Consider the following 16,327-nt stretch of genomic DNA (forward strand, 5'->3'; position numbering starts at 1 on the left):
AATTTTGAACCAGTCTGTTGTTCCACACCCCGTTCTAACTGTTGCTTCTTGACCTGCATACAGATTTCTCAGGAGGCAGGTAAGGTGGTCGGGTATTCCCATCTCTTGAAGAATTTTCCAGTTTGTTGTAATCCACACAGTCAAAGGCTTTGGCATAGTCAATAAAGCAGAAATAGATGTTTTTCTGGCACTCTCTTGCTTTTTTGATGATCCAACGGATGTTAGCAATTTGATCTCTGGTTCCTCTGCCTTTTCTAAACCTAGCTTGAACATCTGGGAGTTCTGGAAGTTACTGTAGAAGCCTGTCTTGGAGAATTTTGAGCATTACTTTGCTAGCGTGTGAGATGAAGGTGTCGTATAATCTAATAAAAACAGTCTCGTCTTTTCCCACTTGGACTGGATGGCTGATGTATGTGTATCAACACACTTTGGGCCCTGGTAATGTTCAGTCGCTAAGTCGTGTCGGACTCTTCCGCGACCCTGTGGATGCAGCACGCAAGGCTTCCCTGTTTTGGTAAGGCGCTGGTTAGTCAGCCCCTTCCTCAATCTGCCTCCCACCCCTCAAGGCTGGACGGCTAGACTCCTGCTTAACCCGGCCAGGCAGCCACTGAGCTTCCCCTCCCTGGGGTCCCCAACCTACCGCGCCGTCTGCCTCCTTCTTCCTTCACGTTGCGCCCCAGCCTCCCCCCAGAGTGGCCTCTCCCGGTCCCCTCCCACTCAGCTCTCCGTGCATTGCCTGTCTTCTCCCTCCATCACCGCCCTCCCCACAGGCCTCCCTCCCTCTGGTTCCGGCCGCCCGTCTCCCTCCATCAACACGTGCCTCCTCACCCTCCCCAGCCATCCCGCGGCCTCTTCCGGTCGGCGGGAGAGCCGGGCAGGCGGGAGGGCGTGGCCGGACGGGCGGGGGTGTGGCCGGCGAGAGGGCGTGGCCGATGAAAGGGCGGGGCCGGGCGCTTGCGCGTTCGGGCGCTCGGGCGGGGCTGGGGGTCCCCAACCTACCGCGCCGTCCGGGGGCGGGGCGGGGGCGGGAGGGCCGCTGGGTGGGGGCGGGCCGTGCGCCTGGGCGGGGGGCGGGGCCGGGCGGGCCGGCCGGTGGTGCGAGCGTCCGGGGCCCGCGCTCCGCCGCCGCCGGCCGGCCGGCCATGCTCATCACGCTGTGCTACCTGTACCTGTGGGCGCGCTGGGGGCGCGGGCCGGCCGCGCTCGTGCGCGCCACGGTGCAGCGGTTGCGCGCCTCGCGCTGCTCCTTCACCTTCTGCAGCGCGGCCGCGCCTCCCCGGGGCGCCCGCGTGTGCCTGAGCCGCGGCGGCCGGGTCTTCTGTGTCGGCGAGAGCCAGGTGGGCGGGCGCTGGGCGCCGGGGTGGGGGGCTGGGGGCAGGCCCGGTCGGGGGCGCGCGGCCGCGGGGCCGGCAGGGAGCCGGGAGCGCCCCCCAGCCCGGACCCCGCCATCGGCCCTGGTGCGTGCGGCCAGTGGGTTCCCTCCGCTTCGCCTGGAGGTCGCGAGAGGCCGTGGGGTCCCGGAAGGGCCAGCTGCGGGGCCTGCCCTACACGCGATGCCCTCGGGAGTCCGGAGTATCGGGCCAGAGACCGATTGGATCACCTGTCCGTGCGGTGCCCGCGCGAGGGTCCGGACGCCTGGGTCTTGGCGTTGCCGATGCGGCGTGTACCCGTGTACCTGTGCAGAGTCGATTAGCCCCTGAGCAGCGCCCACCTCGAGTCCCTCCATCGTCTCTCGCCTAGCACTGGGCCGGAGGTGGCGTGAACCCGATTTCAGAGACGTACAGCAAAATCCTCAGCTTTCTGTCGCCTGTTTCCGTGGTGACAAAAAGTTCCCTACCCCCAGCTCCTGTCAGTTGCGTCATGTACCAGTCGGGGCACATACTCATTAATCTTTGCATCTTTTTGCTTTCGGTTTGCACGCAGTCCGGTCTCCTTGCCCGAATACTTAGCCTGATGGCTACAAGTTCAGCCGGCCCTGTCACCCGCTGGATGACCTGGGGCGGCCGTTCCTTTAATCTCTGCAGAACAATAGTTCTTTGCACTCAGCTATTGGAAGTGGGCTAGCGAGGGCAGTGCTGTGCAAATTGCCATGGGCATCACCCACATTGCTGTCATTAACATTTAAAAGTGTTACGCTTTTAATGGTTTCTTGCTCTTTGCTCTTCCTTGTGAAAAGTTGGATCACTTTGGGCATTAAAATGAGTTTTTCTTTGTGTGTGTAAAAGCGTGAGGAAATTAAACTCTTATCCCAGGTTTGAACATTTTGTTGGGGTTATGCTTAGGTATGCCGTTGTACTTTGCTGCTACAAATAAAAAATACCCATTCTTGTTGATATAGTATATAACAGAATGAGTGATTTTAATATCGCCTAGTTGTTCATTCATTACATTCAGTAGATTCCTGAGGGAAGGAAGGCATAATTCTTTTAAGGAATCCTGATTGAGAAAGATGATAAAATGAAAAATCCAAGGGTGGATTTTTCTGTTTGTTGTTAAGCTTCTAAGTCATGTCTGACTCTTTGCCACCCCTTGGACTGTAGCTCGCCAGGCTTCTCTGTCCATCGGATTTCCCAGGCAAGAATACTGGAGTGGGTTGCCATCTTCCTGACCCAGGTATCAAACCTGCATCTCCTGCATTGCAGGCAGATACTTTATGGCTGAGCCATCTGGGAAGCCCTTCTTTTATAGTAGTGGTTTCCAAACTGGATTCATTTACTTAAAAATTTAGAGTAGAAATTTTGAACATCCAAAAATAATGAGAAATGACATGCAAATGTCTTTAGTTTTCTTGGGAGACAGTTTTATTTTTGCACAACTCCGTGACTTTATTGGGCTTCTGTTAACTTTGATAACTGTTAACTAAGGCTTTTCAGCCCTTGCTTACTGCTCTAGCTGGGTTTAGGGATACCTGGGTTAAACCGGTTTTGGGCTTTTGGGTTTTTGTAACTTGTTGTCCTTCTTAGAGCTTTGCCCAGAAATCACTATGTCACAGAGAGGTCCCCTAGTCCACACTAGATGTGACCAGTTAGCTCTGTATCCTCTTAGACTTTTAAGTCGCCTTTCAAATATGAAATTCAAATTCAAATATGAAACTCCAGTTTTTATCTTTTTTTTTCATTGTGATGTTTATTTTTTTCATTAAAAAATTACTTATTTTGGCTGTGCTGGGTCTTAGTTGTAGTACACGGGATCTTTGATCTTCTTTGTGGTATGTGGGATCCTTAGTTTCAGCATGTGGGATCTAGTTCCCATACCAGGGATGGAAGCTGGGCCGCCTGCATTGGGAGTGCAGAGTCTTAGCCACTCGACTACAGAGGAAGTCCTCATTTTTTTTTTTCATTTTTTAAAATTGAAGTATAGGTGATATACAATGTGTTGATTTCTTCTGTACAGCAAAGTGATTCAGTTTTATATATAAATATATATATATATATAAATATTCTTTTAAAAATTATTTTCCATTATGTCCAGTTTTTATCTTTTTCTCCCTGGAAATTGGGTCTGTTTAGCTTAGCAGCTTGACCTGTAATAGTTATTCAGTATTTCACTGAATGAAGTAGTGGTTGTTGGGTTTAATTAAGCTCTGTTTGAAACCTGCAATTGGGAAGTTTGGCTATTTGTGGTTAGCTACTGTTATTTTAAGACTGAAAATACTGTGGGACTGATGATTTGGTTCAGTGGATACCTTATTGTCAGTCTCCCTGGGCCGAAGTAACTTTACAGAACTGAATCTTACGCCTTTGCGGTCTCCATATTTTGTATACTTAAAGTCAGATGCATAAGTACCATATGTGTATGTTTATGTAATCAAAGGTCCCGCAAGAATTAAGTATCACTAAAGATAGTTTATACAAACTGGAACTTTGAAGCTTTTTGTTTAATGTACATATTTTCTCTGGGTAAAGTGGACAATCTTTTAAATTATTTTGCTCTTTTTAAAAAATTTTGCTTATTTTTGGCTGCACTGAGTCTTCATTGCTGTTCGGGCTTTCTGCAGCTGCAGTGAGCAGGGGCCACGCCTCAGATTCAGTGAGTGAGGGCCTCTCTAGTTGTGGTGGCTTCTCTTGCTGTCTAGCACGGGTTCTAAGGTGTGTGGACTTCAGTGGCTGTGGTGCACAGGCTTAGTTGCCCCAAGGCATGTGGGATCTTCCCGGACCAGGGCTCAGACGCTTGTCCTCTGCATTGGCAGGTGGATTCCTAACCACTGGACCACCAGGCAAGTTCCTACAACCTGGCTTTTGTTTTTAACTATCATCAAATAGTTATGTTTACCCAGAGAAGGAGTTTTTCTGTCTCATTTTCATTCTCTGATTGGTTCAACACATATTTATTAAGCTTCTGCTTTGTGCCAGGTTACTAGGCCCTGTGAAAATAACTTTCTCATCTTCCCATCAAGGGCAGGTTTGAACTGACAAGCAAGCCTATGGCACTTGACCCAAATGCCCTTTTTGGGGGTGGGTGATGATGGACAGGGAGGCGTGGTGTGCTATGATTCATGGGGTCGCAAAGAGTCGGACACGACTGAGCGACTGAACTGAACTGAACTGAACTGATGATGAGAAGGCTCCCCTCTTGCAGCTTTAGCTTTCAGCTTTTTTCTGCTCTGGATGTGCCATGTCTTAGAGCCTTTAAAATTTAATGTACAGTCTTTCTAGAGAGATTTCAAGGGGCAAGCAGAAGTCAGTGATCACAGCCAATCTGCTAACTGATCTTGATGCTGTCATGGGTGGAGGAGATGGAAGAACAGCTCTTTGGGCAACTGTCAGTAACAAGCTTCTGCTGACGGGCATGTGCTTCTGAGCCACCTCACCTTCAAATGTACTTCCAAATAGTAATTTGGAAAACTCCCACATGTCCTTGGCAGTAAGAAATGGTGGGAATAAGCTTCAGAATTAATTGCTTGGATAAACCCTGGTCTCCTGCATTGCAGGCAGATTCTTTACCGACTGAGCTAACAGGAAAGCCCTAACAAGTAACAAAAGAAGTGAAAGCTGTCATGGGTCATTGGAGGATGTTTTTCATGTTGTTTAGTCACTAAGTCGTGTCCAACTCTTTTGCGACCCCTTGGACTGTGGCCTGCCAGGCTCCTCTGTCCATAGGATTTTGCAGCTATTTATATAGTCACAGCTCAACAACTGGGCTTCCCTGATAGCTCAGTTGGTAAAGAATCCGCCTGCAATGCAGGAGACCCTGGTTCGATTTCTGGGTCAGGAAGATCCCCTGGAGAAGGGATAGGCTACCCACTCCAGTATTCTTGGGTTTCCCTTGTGACTCAGCTGGTAAAGAATCCACCTGCAATGTGGGAGACCTGGGTTCTATCCCTGGGTTGAGAAGATCCCCTGGAGAAGGGAAAGGCTACCCACTCCAGTATTCTGGCTTGGAGAATCCCATGGACTGTGTAGTCCATGGGGTCGCAAAGAGTTGGACATGACTGAGCAACTTTCAGTTTCAGCTCCACAAAAAAATGTGAGTTAATGCAGTGTATAGGAGAGCATTGGATGGCCTTATGTAGATGCCACCTGGAATTACAGAGGCGAGGACGTCCTAGATGTTAATATAAGGGACAGTTGTTTTTGAAGTCATGTTGAATCCTCTATTGAACTGTGTCTCTTTCCCTCCATCCAGTCCATTGATGACTTAAACAAATGGGCCCTGTTCCTGGTTTCTCCTTTTATACTTGAAGCAGAGCACATCGCATTTGTGACAGAGAGCATTTGGGTGCAAGGTGAGAATTTACAGAGACCGGCATCCTCTTCGGAAACTGTGAGTACCGTGTTTGTCCTTTGTCAACCATTACCAAAACTAAATTTGTTATTTTACATGAGTGCTCTTTCTTGGCTTTCGTGATTTGCTTTCTTTTTGGATATTTTGGGTTGAAAGTGAAAGTGTTAGTCGCTGAGTCATGTCTGACTCTTTCTGACCCCATGGACTCACCAGGCTCCTCTGTCCCTGGAATTCTCCAGGCAAGAATACTGGAATGGATTGCCATTTCCTTCTCCAGGGAATCTTCCCAACCCAGGGGTCAAACCTGGGTCTCCTGCATTGCAGGCAGATTCTTTACCAACTGAGCTATCAGGGAAGCCCCATTTTGGGTTAGATAAAAATATATTAGTAGGGACCCTGCTGGTCCAGTGATTTGGACCCAGGGCTTTTACTGCTGGGGCCCAGGTTGGATCCCTGGTTAGGGAACTAAGATTCTGTGGAGCCAAATACATATATATCCAAATATATACATACATCTATCCATCTTTCTATCTATCTGAGTTTTGGGACTTCGCCCTGGTGGTTCAGTGGTTAAGACCCCATGCTTCTACTGTAGGGGGCACTGAGGTCCCTAGCTGGGGAACTAAGATTGTACATGCTTCATGGTACAGCCAAAAAAAAAAAGTGCTACTTGTGTTTAAGTTGTGTTTCTGTCTTGTCGTATGTTACTGGGTAGCAACGCTGAGGTCTCTCCCTAGGTCATCTAGTCCAGCCCCACAGCTTCTTGCTGCCAAAATCAGTTGATTTCTACTACTGTGTACTGGACGTCTTACCCTCAGTATTCTGAAGGCACTTCAAACTCAGTAACGTGTCCCAAACTGGTGGTTTGTATTTCTCTCCTGAGAAAAAAAAGAAAATCTCAGATGAACACCCTAGCCTGTGGGTCCTTTCCCCTCCTCCTGCCTCTTTCCTGCCATTCAGTGACCAGTTCTGCTAATTTCTTTCTTTCTTTCCTTCTTTTCTTTTGGCTAGATCCACTCCCTGCATGTCCCAGCTTTTACTCCTTCCCTTCCATTCCTCCTCATCGCATCCTCCTTTTCATTATCTTTTTGTTGAATCTGAAAATGGCATCATCGTATCGCGGGTCTCCTTTGTGGGTTTTCCTCGGGATGGCCTGTCATCTTTCTGGACACACACCCAGTGGGGATGTCCTCTGGCGTACGCTCTCGATGGATGCCACCTCTCAGGCTTGTGGATGCCTGCCCCTAACTCCTTAACCCCCCAGTCCCCACCCCCTTATGGCTGCTTCTGCTGGTGTCGGGGGTGAATCCTTTCTGCTCTCACTCACCCATTGTAGGCTTCCTGCCTGTGGCGTGGACGATCCAGGAGGCATTTTGCTGAAGACAGCCATGGCCACTGGACCTCCATCTCACACCACTGTCTTGAAGACATTGTGTTGGGATGAATGAAAAGGAAGAAATAAGACTGAAATAGACTAGACTTGACTAGAATTCAAGGTGGATGGGAGTAAGAGTTAGGAGATAGGAAAAAGTAAAGGAGAGCAGGAATCTCTCCTCTATTTGGGGCTCAGGAGGGATTTAGAGTTTTGCAGGTGGTCTGACAGTAACCTAGTGTGCTAGGACATGACATTTTTCTCCTGCCAGTTCCTGCTGCTGCTGCTAAGTCACTTCAGTCGGGTCCGACTCTGCGACCCCATAGACGGCAGTCCAACAGGCTCCCCCGTCCCTGGGATTCTCCAAGCAAGAATACTGGAGTGGGTTGCCATTTCCTTCTGCCAGTTCCTACTGTTTATTAAACTCTATATATACTTACAATAATAATCATACCATTTATTGAGCCCCTGCTCAGTGTTTTATATATATTACCTCTAGTACTTACAATTTTATAAGATATTATGATCATTTTTAAAGAGAAGAAAATTGAAGTTATATGATTAAAGGTTAAAGTTTTGTTTTTTGACGTGAACCATTTTTAGAGTCTTTATTGAATGTGTTGTAATATTGCTTCTGTTTCATGTTTTGATCTCTTGGCCCCAAGGGATATGGGATCTTAGTCCCCGTCCAGGGATAGAACCTGCCCCCCTGCATTGAAAGGCGAAGTCTTAACTACTGGACCACCAGGGAAGTCCCTGAAGTTTTCTTATGTATTCTAATGTTGTATATATCTAGTAAGATTTCAACTTAAAATCTGTGCCAAAATTTCTAAAATATTGCAACTATGTAAAATATCAAATATGCACAGATTCCTTTTCTAACACAAAATTGTGACTGTTCTCTTAATTTTCCTGAATCATTGTTGCCTAATGTGTATCTCTATACACATAGCACCTTAAGGAATGTGGTTACTGTATTACATAAGGTGTGAAAGTCACAAAGGCTGTTGTGAAAGTCGCTCAGTCGTGTCCGACTCTTTGCCACCCCAGAGACTGTAGCCCACCAGACTCCTCTGTCCATGGGATTCTCCAGGCAGGAATACTGGAGTGGGTTGCCATGCCCTCCTCCAGGGGATCTTCCCGACCCAGGGATGGAGCCTAGGTCTCCCACATCGCAGGCAGAGTCTTTACAGTCTGAGCCATCAGGGAAGCCCAAGGTCCAAGCTACGTTGTGGTAACAAGTGATGCCCAGCCTGCATCTGAGGGAGAAGGTCCTGCTCTGGAAGGCCACCCGGGGACCCAGCCCCTTTCTGCCCTGTTGCTAGGCTGCCTCCCCTCTGCCATCATCCGGTTCTCTCTCTTGGTGGAGGCTGGGCTCCTGCTACCCCACCCCACCCCCAACCTGATCCACATTCCAGCCCTCAGAATAGGGAAAGACAGGGAAGGTGGGGACCAACGTGCTTCCTCTTTGAGGCTGTGATCCAGGAGCGTCCCATCACATGTCGCTTCTCTCAGCTGCAGGGAGGTGGAGAATTGCAGTCCGTAGCTGGGCAGCCATGGATTCCGTGAAGACCTGGAGTTCTGTTACTACAAGGGAGAAAGAAAGACTAGATGTTGGGAGATGATGAACATTTCTGCCGCAACGCTCTCATTTAGGTTACCTTCTAAGGGCGATTTAAGATCTCTCCTCGGGGCTGTCACTTAATTCTTTTTCTTTTTTTAAATCACCTGTGCTGTGTTTAGTCACTTAGTCGTGACCGACTCTTCATGACCCCATGGACTGTGGCCCACCAGGCTCCTCAGTCCATGGGGATTCTCCAGGCAAGAATACTCGAGTGGGTTGTCATGCCCTCCTCCTCAAATCACCTACAGAGCTTTTACAATTTTTAAATAAATTATATATTTTTGTCTGTGCTTGAGCTTTTCTCTAGTTGCGGCGAGTGGGGGCTACTTTCTAGCCGCGGTGGGAGGGTGGCGGGGGGCGAGGGCTCCTCATTGAGGTGGCTGCTCTTGTTGTGGAGCGTGGGTTCCAGGGTGCTTGGGCTCAGTAGTTGTGGGGTGCATGGGCTTAGTTGCCCTGCAGCATGTGGGATCTTAGTTCCCAGACCAAGAATCAAGCTTGTGCCCTCAGCAGTGGCAGGCGGATTCTTAACTACTGGACCACCAACACTGGAATGTCCCAGTGGTTACTTAATTCTGGGGGTGAAAGGATGCCTATCCACCAAAGGTACTCTCCGGTTAAGTCATCTTATTTGTGATCAGAGAGTTTAGTGGATTTTGCAACCAGGAGCTAGAGCTGTCTAGAGCCATATTTTGGAGCACCATGGCTATTTATTACACAGATGACCCAAGAGTCGACGACCCAAAGAACTTACACAGCTCTGTTTTGTAAACTGGGTTTCAGATCTTAGAAAAGGAGTTGATTTCACAGGTCTCTGTCTTGTAAGTCTGCTGTTCCCATTCACGTTTATTGCTCAATGGGATTTTGCAGCTTGGGGGCGTTCATGAATCTATGTATTTCACCTAACTCTCAAGTCATTTGAATTTGATAGGATCCTAAGATATTTAATAGCAAATATGTTATTGAGGAAAGACTTTTGAACTTGATAAAATCCTTTCCCATTTTTAGGACAGTACCACTCCTTCAGCTATTGAAAATGGCATCTTTTCAGACTTTGAATATCTCCTTTGTGGTCATTCTACAGACCCCCCCTGACAACAAATAAATGAATTTCAGGAATTCAGTTTAAAAACTGTAGCATTCACACATTCATATTTTCACTCAGTCATTCTCTCACTAAGATATTTATTGAACAGTAGTCCTAGTTATTTCTTAGGTGCCATAAGAGATACCAATGGGTCATGGCAGATTCAGCTCAATTTTCAGTGTCTTCTATACTTATATTAGCAGTCCTGTTTAGTAAGAGTCGATGACCCAAAGAACTTACACAGTTTTTTTGTTGCAGAAAATTCACTCATGTTCTTTGCATTCTATAAAGGCCTTCATCCATCCATCCGTCCATCCAAGGGCTATTGAGTGCCTGTTGTGTGCCAGATTATGTTCTAGGGCTGGATGTATGTCATTTGAAGATGAAGGGCACATTCAGAGGGACTTCCGTGGTGACCCAGTGGTTAAGACTTGCCTTGCAATGCAGGGAGTGTGGATTCAGTCCCTGGTCTGGGAGCTAAGATCCCCTATGCCTTGTGGGCAAAAAACCAAAATGTAAAACAGAAGCAATATTGTAACAAATTCAATAAAGAGTTAAAGGAAAATAATGGATTCAGTGATGACAGTCACAGTCATCTTAAGGAGCTCACAGCGTGGGGGGAGAAGATGGCTAAGTAAGTGAACGATTACAATCCTTTGTGATAAGTGCTCTGGGAAAGCAAGTACGGGGGAGATGGTGAACCCATCCAGATGGGGTGATGTCGGGAAGGACTTTCAGGGTGGGGGCAATAGCTGAGGTTTTAAGGCAAAATAGGAATTAGGTGAAGAAGGAGGAAAGGGCTTCCTAGGCAGGTGCAGAAGCACTCAGAGTGTTTGTACCTGGGACAATTGGAGTCTAATTAAAGCAATTTTTAAATTTGTTTTTGGCTGCATTGACTATTCATTGCAGTGCGTAAGCTTGGTTGCTTCACGGCACAAAGTGAAGTGAAAGTCGCTCAGTCATGACTGACTCTTTCAGACCCACATGGAGTACTTCCTGCCAGGCTCCTCTGTCCATGGAATTCTCCAGGCAAGAATACTGCTGTAGGTGGCTGTTCCCTTCTCCAGGGGATCTTCCCAGCCCAGGGAGCGAACCCAGGTATCCTGCATCGCAGGCCGATTCTTTACCATCTGGGCCACCAGGGAAGCCCAGGAACACTGGAGTGGTTAGCCTATCCCTTCTCCAGTGGATCGTCTCGACCCAAGGATCAGACCAGGGTCTTCTGCATTGCAGGCGGGTTCATTGTCAGCTGCGCCACCGGGGAAGCTCTCATGGCACAAGGGATCTTATTATAGTTTCCCGACGATGGATCGAGCCCAGGTCCCCTGCATTAGAAGGCAAAGTCTTAAACCCCTGACCAGAAGGGAAGTCCCAATTGGAGTCTCATTAACATGAGTTGACGGAGTGGCTCAGGGGAAGGCCAGAGCAGAAAGATGTTGTTCAGTTGCTAAGTCATGTCCAACTCGTTTTGTGACCCTGTGGTGCATCAGATTACCTTGATGCAGTGATAGCTTTCCAGAACATTACCAAACATTACCAACATTACCAAATGGTCACATTACCCAATGGTCATTCATTACCCAGTGGTCACAGAATAGAGAGGCTCTCAGACCAAGTTAAGATGCTCAAATTGCACAGTCTATTAAATCAATTCAAAATATAAGCAAGAAACAGTTCCGGGTTCTGTTAACACTTGGAATGGGGCTCCTGAGGGGTGGAAGGACTCTACGCCTGAATCCTGAGCCAGGCAGGGTTCACACATCCTGCCTCTGTCTGCTGCGTTGGCTGTCCTCCAAGAATACAGTCACAGGGACTCTGTGGGTGGAGGCTGCCTGTGGCCAGCACACGCTTGCTCTTTTGGGGAGATTCAGGACGTCAGGGTGTCTGGGAGAGCTACGGTTTACCAGTGACCTGCAGAGAAGCCGTGTGTTTTGCCTGTTTCTAGGCAGAATATGCATGGAACTCTAACAGGTGGCTGATTTAGGGATGACATAACTGTCAACTGGGGCTTCCCTGGTGGCTTAGATGGTAAAGAATCTGCCTGCCATGTAGAGACCTAGGCTCGATCCCTGGGTTGGGATGAGCCCCTGGAGGATGGCGTGGCAACCCACTCCAGCATTCTTGCCTGGAGAATCCCATGGACAGAGGAGCCTGTTGGACTACAGTCCATGGGGTCACAAAGAGTTGGTCACGACTCAAGTGACTTAGCCACAACTGAGTGACTTTCACTTTTGCTTTTTAACCGTCAATTGGGAGGTGGCAGATCTTACTATTACTATTGTCTTACTATTATCTAAGATTTACTTGGTCCATCCTTGATTTTCTGCCTGGGAGTAATACCGTCTTCTGTTTTGTTCTTTTTATCAGTGTTTAGCACACATGTTCCTTTTGTCTTACTTGTTTTTAGCACATCTTAAAAGAGACTGATAACATATCTATGAAATTCTGTTTGTTTGTTTTTCTGGTTTTCTATGTACCAGAATTAAATGTTCTTTAACAGTATGGCAAATACATAGGGTACACGGATTATAAAGGTTTATATGCACTAATTGGGAATTTGGACTTTATCCTGTGGACAGCAGGCTAAAACATTTCTTTTTCTTCTTTAAAGCAGAATGAGCAGATTCTTATGTTAAAGATCATAATGCAGGCAGATTGGAGACTGGATCCGGGGGAGGCAAAGCTGGAATGGATTGTACCCTGTGTGGGAAGAGAGATGAACCTTGCAGAGTATTGGTAGCAGGGAGGAGAGGCGTGGAGACAGATTTAGGAGCTTTTTTAGGAGCTGATGATGGATTTTTGGGTGGATGGTGTGTCATTTCTGGAGGCGGGGAATATGGCAGGAGGGGCTGGTAGAGGGGCCCCTATTTTAAAGAATGCAGTTTTGCACACTATTGTAGTCAGCTTGGCTGGAGTGAACAGGTGACCTCAGAATTTTGGTGGCTTCTGACAGCAAATCTTCATTTTCTGCTCATGTCACGCTTGAGGCTGAGCAGGTCTCCGGTTGCTCTGGCACACTGGGTCTGCTCCAGGCTTCTTTCCTGTGTGGGGACTAGGCAGAGGGACCACAGCCGTCTCAGGACGGGCCATTCCCACACGGAGCGGAGGCGTGAGAGAGCTGGCCGAAACCCCGTGTCGTAGATTTTGGTTTAAGGTGGCTGCAGACTCCTTCCTCTTACGGACAGGTGGAATTTTATCCCCCCCCCCCCCCCTTGAATCCGGGCTGACTTTAGTGATTTGTCTGCCTCACGGGACGTGGTGGAAGAGACATTCTGGGGCCTCCAAGGCTAGATCATAAGAAACCTTACAGCTTCCGCCTGGGTTCTTGGAACCCAGCTCCCATGCTGTGAAGGAAGCTCAAGCCGCCCTGAGGCGGGCTTCCTGTGAAGAACTGAGGCCCTCCGTGGACAGTCCTAGCTGGCAGGCAGCCTCAGCTCACCAGCTGTGTTGGGAACCCCCTTGGACGTGGTCTTCCAGGCCCAGTGGAACCACCCTGACTGATGCCATGTGGAGCAGAGTCGCGCTGTCCTTGTCAAGCTCTGCCCAGATTGAGATTTGTGAGTGCAGTAGATGATTAGTGCAAGTTGCGAAATTTCAGGGTTATTTGTTACGCAGCAGTAGCTAATCGCAACACTTGGGATGTCTGTTAAAACTTCTCTTCCTCCTTGGCTTACCAACATGGGGGGCGGACAGGGGTATAAAGTGAAAAACTGGGGCTGCTAGGACAGCACCCTGTAGACGCTGGGCCTCACAGGCTTGTTGGGCTTCTAAATAACACACATCATAGAAAACAGTTATGACAGGGACTTTCCTGGTGGTCCAGTGGTTAAGGCTCTAGCCTTTCACTGCATGGGGTGTAGGTTTGACCCCTGATGAGGGAACTGAGATCCTGCATGCTGTGTAGTGTGGTAAAAAAAAACAAAAAAACTAAAAAACAAAAAAAAACAACAGTTATAACAACAAGGCTATTTCTGTTATTTTCTGATTAGCTCTCAGTTATTCAGAAGATTAGAACACCTAGACCACCCTTTTCACTGAGTGTTCTGGTCGGTTATGGTTTTGCAGATCCATCTTAAGTCTCATCAGGGTCACTTTATCATTTCAACTGTTGCTTCTTGTGGGTGGACTTATCATATGATGTTAACTTTTGTTTCCAATCCCCTTCTTTTAAAAGCACCATACGTCATAGTACCTTGTTAAATAGAGAGTGAAAACGAATTCTGTAGTCCTGCTGTATCCTTTCTGTTCCCAAACCCAAAAGGCACTGAGAATAACTGAAAGTGGGAAATAACCTCTTCCCCTGACTGTCATGGTTTCAGATCTTCACATCTTTGTGTATCTAGCCCTTTTCCAATCAGTTCATTACTAGATGTTTTAAAAACCTAACATGTAATTACACTGATTTGGGAGAAGAGAAACGAGAGCCAAAAAATTAGCAGTGTCGAGGCAGTGACGTTGATCTTACCCAGGCTCACTAATGGTGACTTGTATTTATTCAGGTTTTCTTGTGAAACAGAATAGGGTGTGTGTGTGTGTGTGTGTGTGTGTGTGCGTGTGCATGTGTGCACATTACACATACATATATAGGGAGGGAGGGAGATGGAGAAGTAGTGGGGGAAGGGAGAGAAAGACAGACAGAAAGAGGTTTATTTTAAGGAACTGGCTTACATGAGTGTGGAGTCTGTGCTTATGCATTGACCCCATGGACTGTAGCCCGCCAGGCTCCCCTGTCCATGGGATTTTTTTCCAGGCAAGAATACTGGAGTGGGTTGCCATTTCCTTCCCCAGGGGATCTTCCCCACCCAGGGATCAAACCCACATCTCCTGAATTACAGGTGAATTCTTTACTACTGAGCCATTGGGGAAGCCAAGTTATGGAGTCTGGTGAGTCCCAAATCTGCAGGGCAGTCCAGAGGCAGGAAACTCCTAGAGGATAGATGTTGCACCTTGAGTGAAGGCAGTCTAGAGGCAGAATTCCCTCTTTCTCCAGGAACCGCAGTCTTTTTCTTGTAGGGCCTTCAGCTGATTAGACGAGGCTCACCTGTGTTACAGGAGGATGCTGTACTTTACTCGAAGTGAAATCATTTAAAATGTTGACCACGTCTGAAAAATATCTTCACAGTCACCTCTGAAATGATGTTTGGACAAATATCCAGATACTGTGGCCCAGCCCAGTTGGCACATAAGGTTAACCGTCACCTGACTAGTTGTTAAGGTTCCCATCCACTCATTAGCTGCAGAGCTTCGGCTCAGCACCCGCTGCAGGCAGCCTTGGGAAGGGCAGCTCACTGAAGCGGGTTTAAACCAGCGCCTTTGGGCCCCGGGCCCCCTGCCGTGTGCACATTTGTGTTGAGGTGAGTGGAGCAGAGGCATTACTTTGCCACCAAAGGTCTGTCTAGTCAAACCTATGGTTTTTCCAGTAGTCATGTACGGATGTGAGAGTTGGACTATAAAGCTGAGAGCCGAAGAACTGATGCTTTTGAACTGTGGTGTTGGAGAAGACTCTTGAGAGTCCCTTGGACTGCAAGGAGATCCAGCCAGTCCATCCTAAAGGAGATCAGTCCTGAATATTCATTGGAAGGACTGATGCTGAGGCTGAAACTCCAATACTTTGGCCACCTGTTGGGAAGAACTGACTCATTGAAAAAGACCCTGATGCTGGGAAAGATTGAAGGCAGGAGGAGAAGGGGACGACAGAGGATGAGATGGTTGGATGGCATCACCGACTCAATGGATATGAGTTTGAGCAAGCTTCGGGAGTTGGTGATGGACAGGGAGGCCTGGCGTGCTGCAGTCCATGGGGTCGCAAAGAGTTGGACACGACTGAGCGACTGAACTGAGTGGAGCAGACACATCACTGCCTTTGCTGTGATCATCGTAGCCTCAAGTTGCAAGCTTGGGTTTCGGAAGGGCTTTCTGCACGGGCGAGGAAATCCCTTTGTTTTGGGCTGACCGGGGCTTCCTTGGCTTTGATCTTTGGGACTAAGCCTTTGGCTTGCCTTCCCTTTTCTTTCTCTGCCTCTTTGTCTCCATCTCAAAGTGCAAAAGGAAAGCGGACTGTTTGCATTTAGTGACCGTGTGGCTTTGCTTTGATGGGGCCATGGTGCTGCTGGAGGAGTTTGCACGGTCTGTGGCTCAAGGACCAGGTTCCTAGAAAATGGAAATGCATTTAGGTGAGGAAACAGCTGGCTGGGTTTAGAAACTTGATCCGGCATGAGTGTGTATATTGTTCTCTGGCCATTTCCTGTCCTTCCCCTTGATTTGTTTACCTCCTGTGGCTCTCCTGCGGGGTGTGAGGATTTGATTGTTGGCTCCTTTTACACCAAGTGCCTACTTTGCGTTCCAGCTCCAAGCTGGTGCTCGCGAAGCAGGCTGCTACATCAACATCTGAACAACTAAATCCTGGGCTGGGTCTCCAGTGGTTGAACATCTCCCATCATTCTCAGCTGACATAGTGCTGAGAACAAAGATGCTTTTAGCCTCCTGCAGTGGGCTTGCGCTGCTCCTTTTCATATTTCCCGTT

At 48.1% G+C, this 16,327-nt stretch overlaps 1 protein-coding gene across 1 annotated transcript in view; it reads left to right on the forward strand.

The window, feature by feature from the left end:
• The first annotated feature begins 1,065 nt into the window (after positions 1 to 1,065).
• The window catches only part of HLCS (holocarboxylase synthetase), a 194,394-nt gene continuing 179,132 nt past the window's right edge, over positions 1,066 to 16,327 (forward strand). Inside the window, exons 1-2 of the mRNA XM_043875479.1 lie at positions 1,066 to 1,337; positions 5,626 to 5,763. Coding sequence (XP_043731414.1) covers positions 1,143 to 1,337; positions 5,626 to 5,763 — 333 coding nt within the window. The 5' untranslated portion in view covers positions 1,066 to 1,142. The remainder of the gene's footprint in view (positions 1,338 to 5,625; positions 5,764 to 16,327) is intronic.

The sequence above is a fragment of the Cervus elaphus genome, chromosome 19 (assembly GCF_910594005.1).
Source record: "Cervus elaphus chromosome 19, mCerEla1.1, whole genome shotgun sequence".
Taxonomy (NCBI): domain Eukaryota; kingdom Metazoa; phylum Chordata; class Mammalia; order Artiodactyla; family Cervidae; genus Cervus; species Cervus elaphus.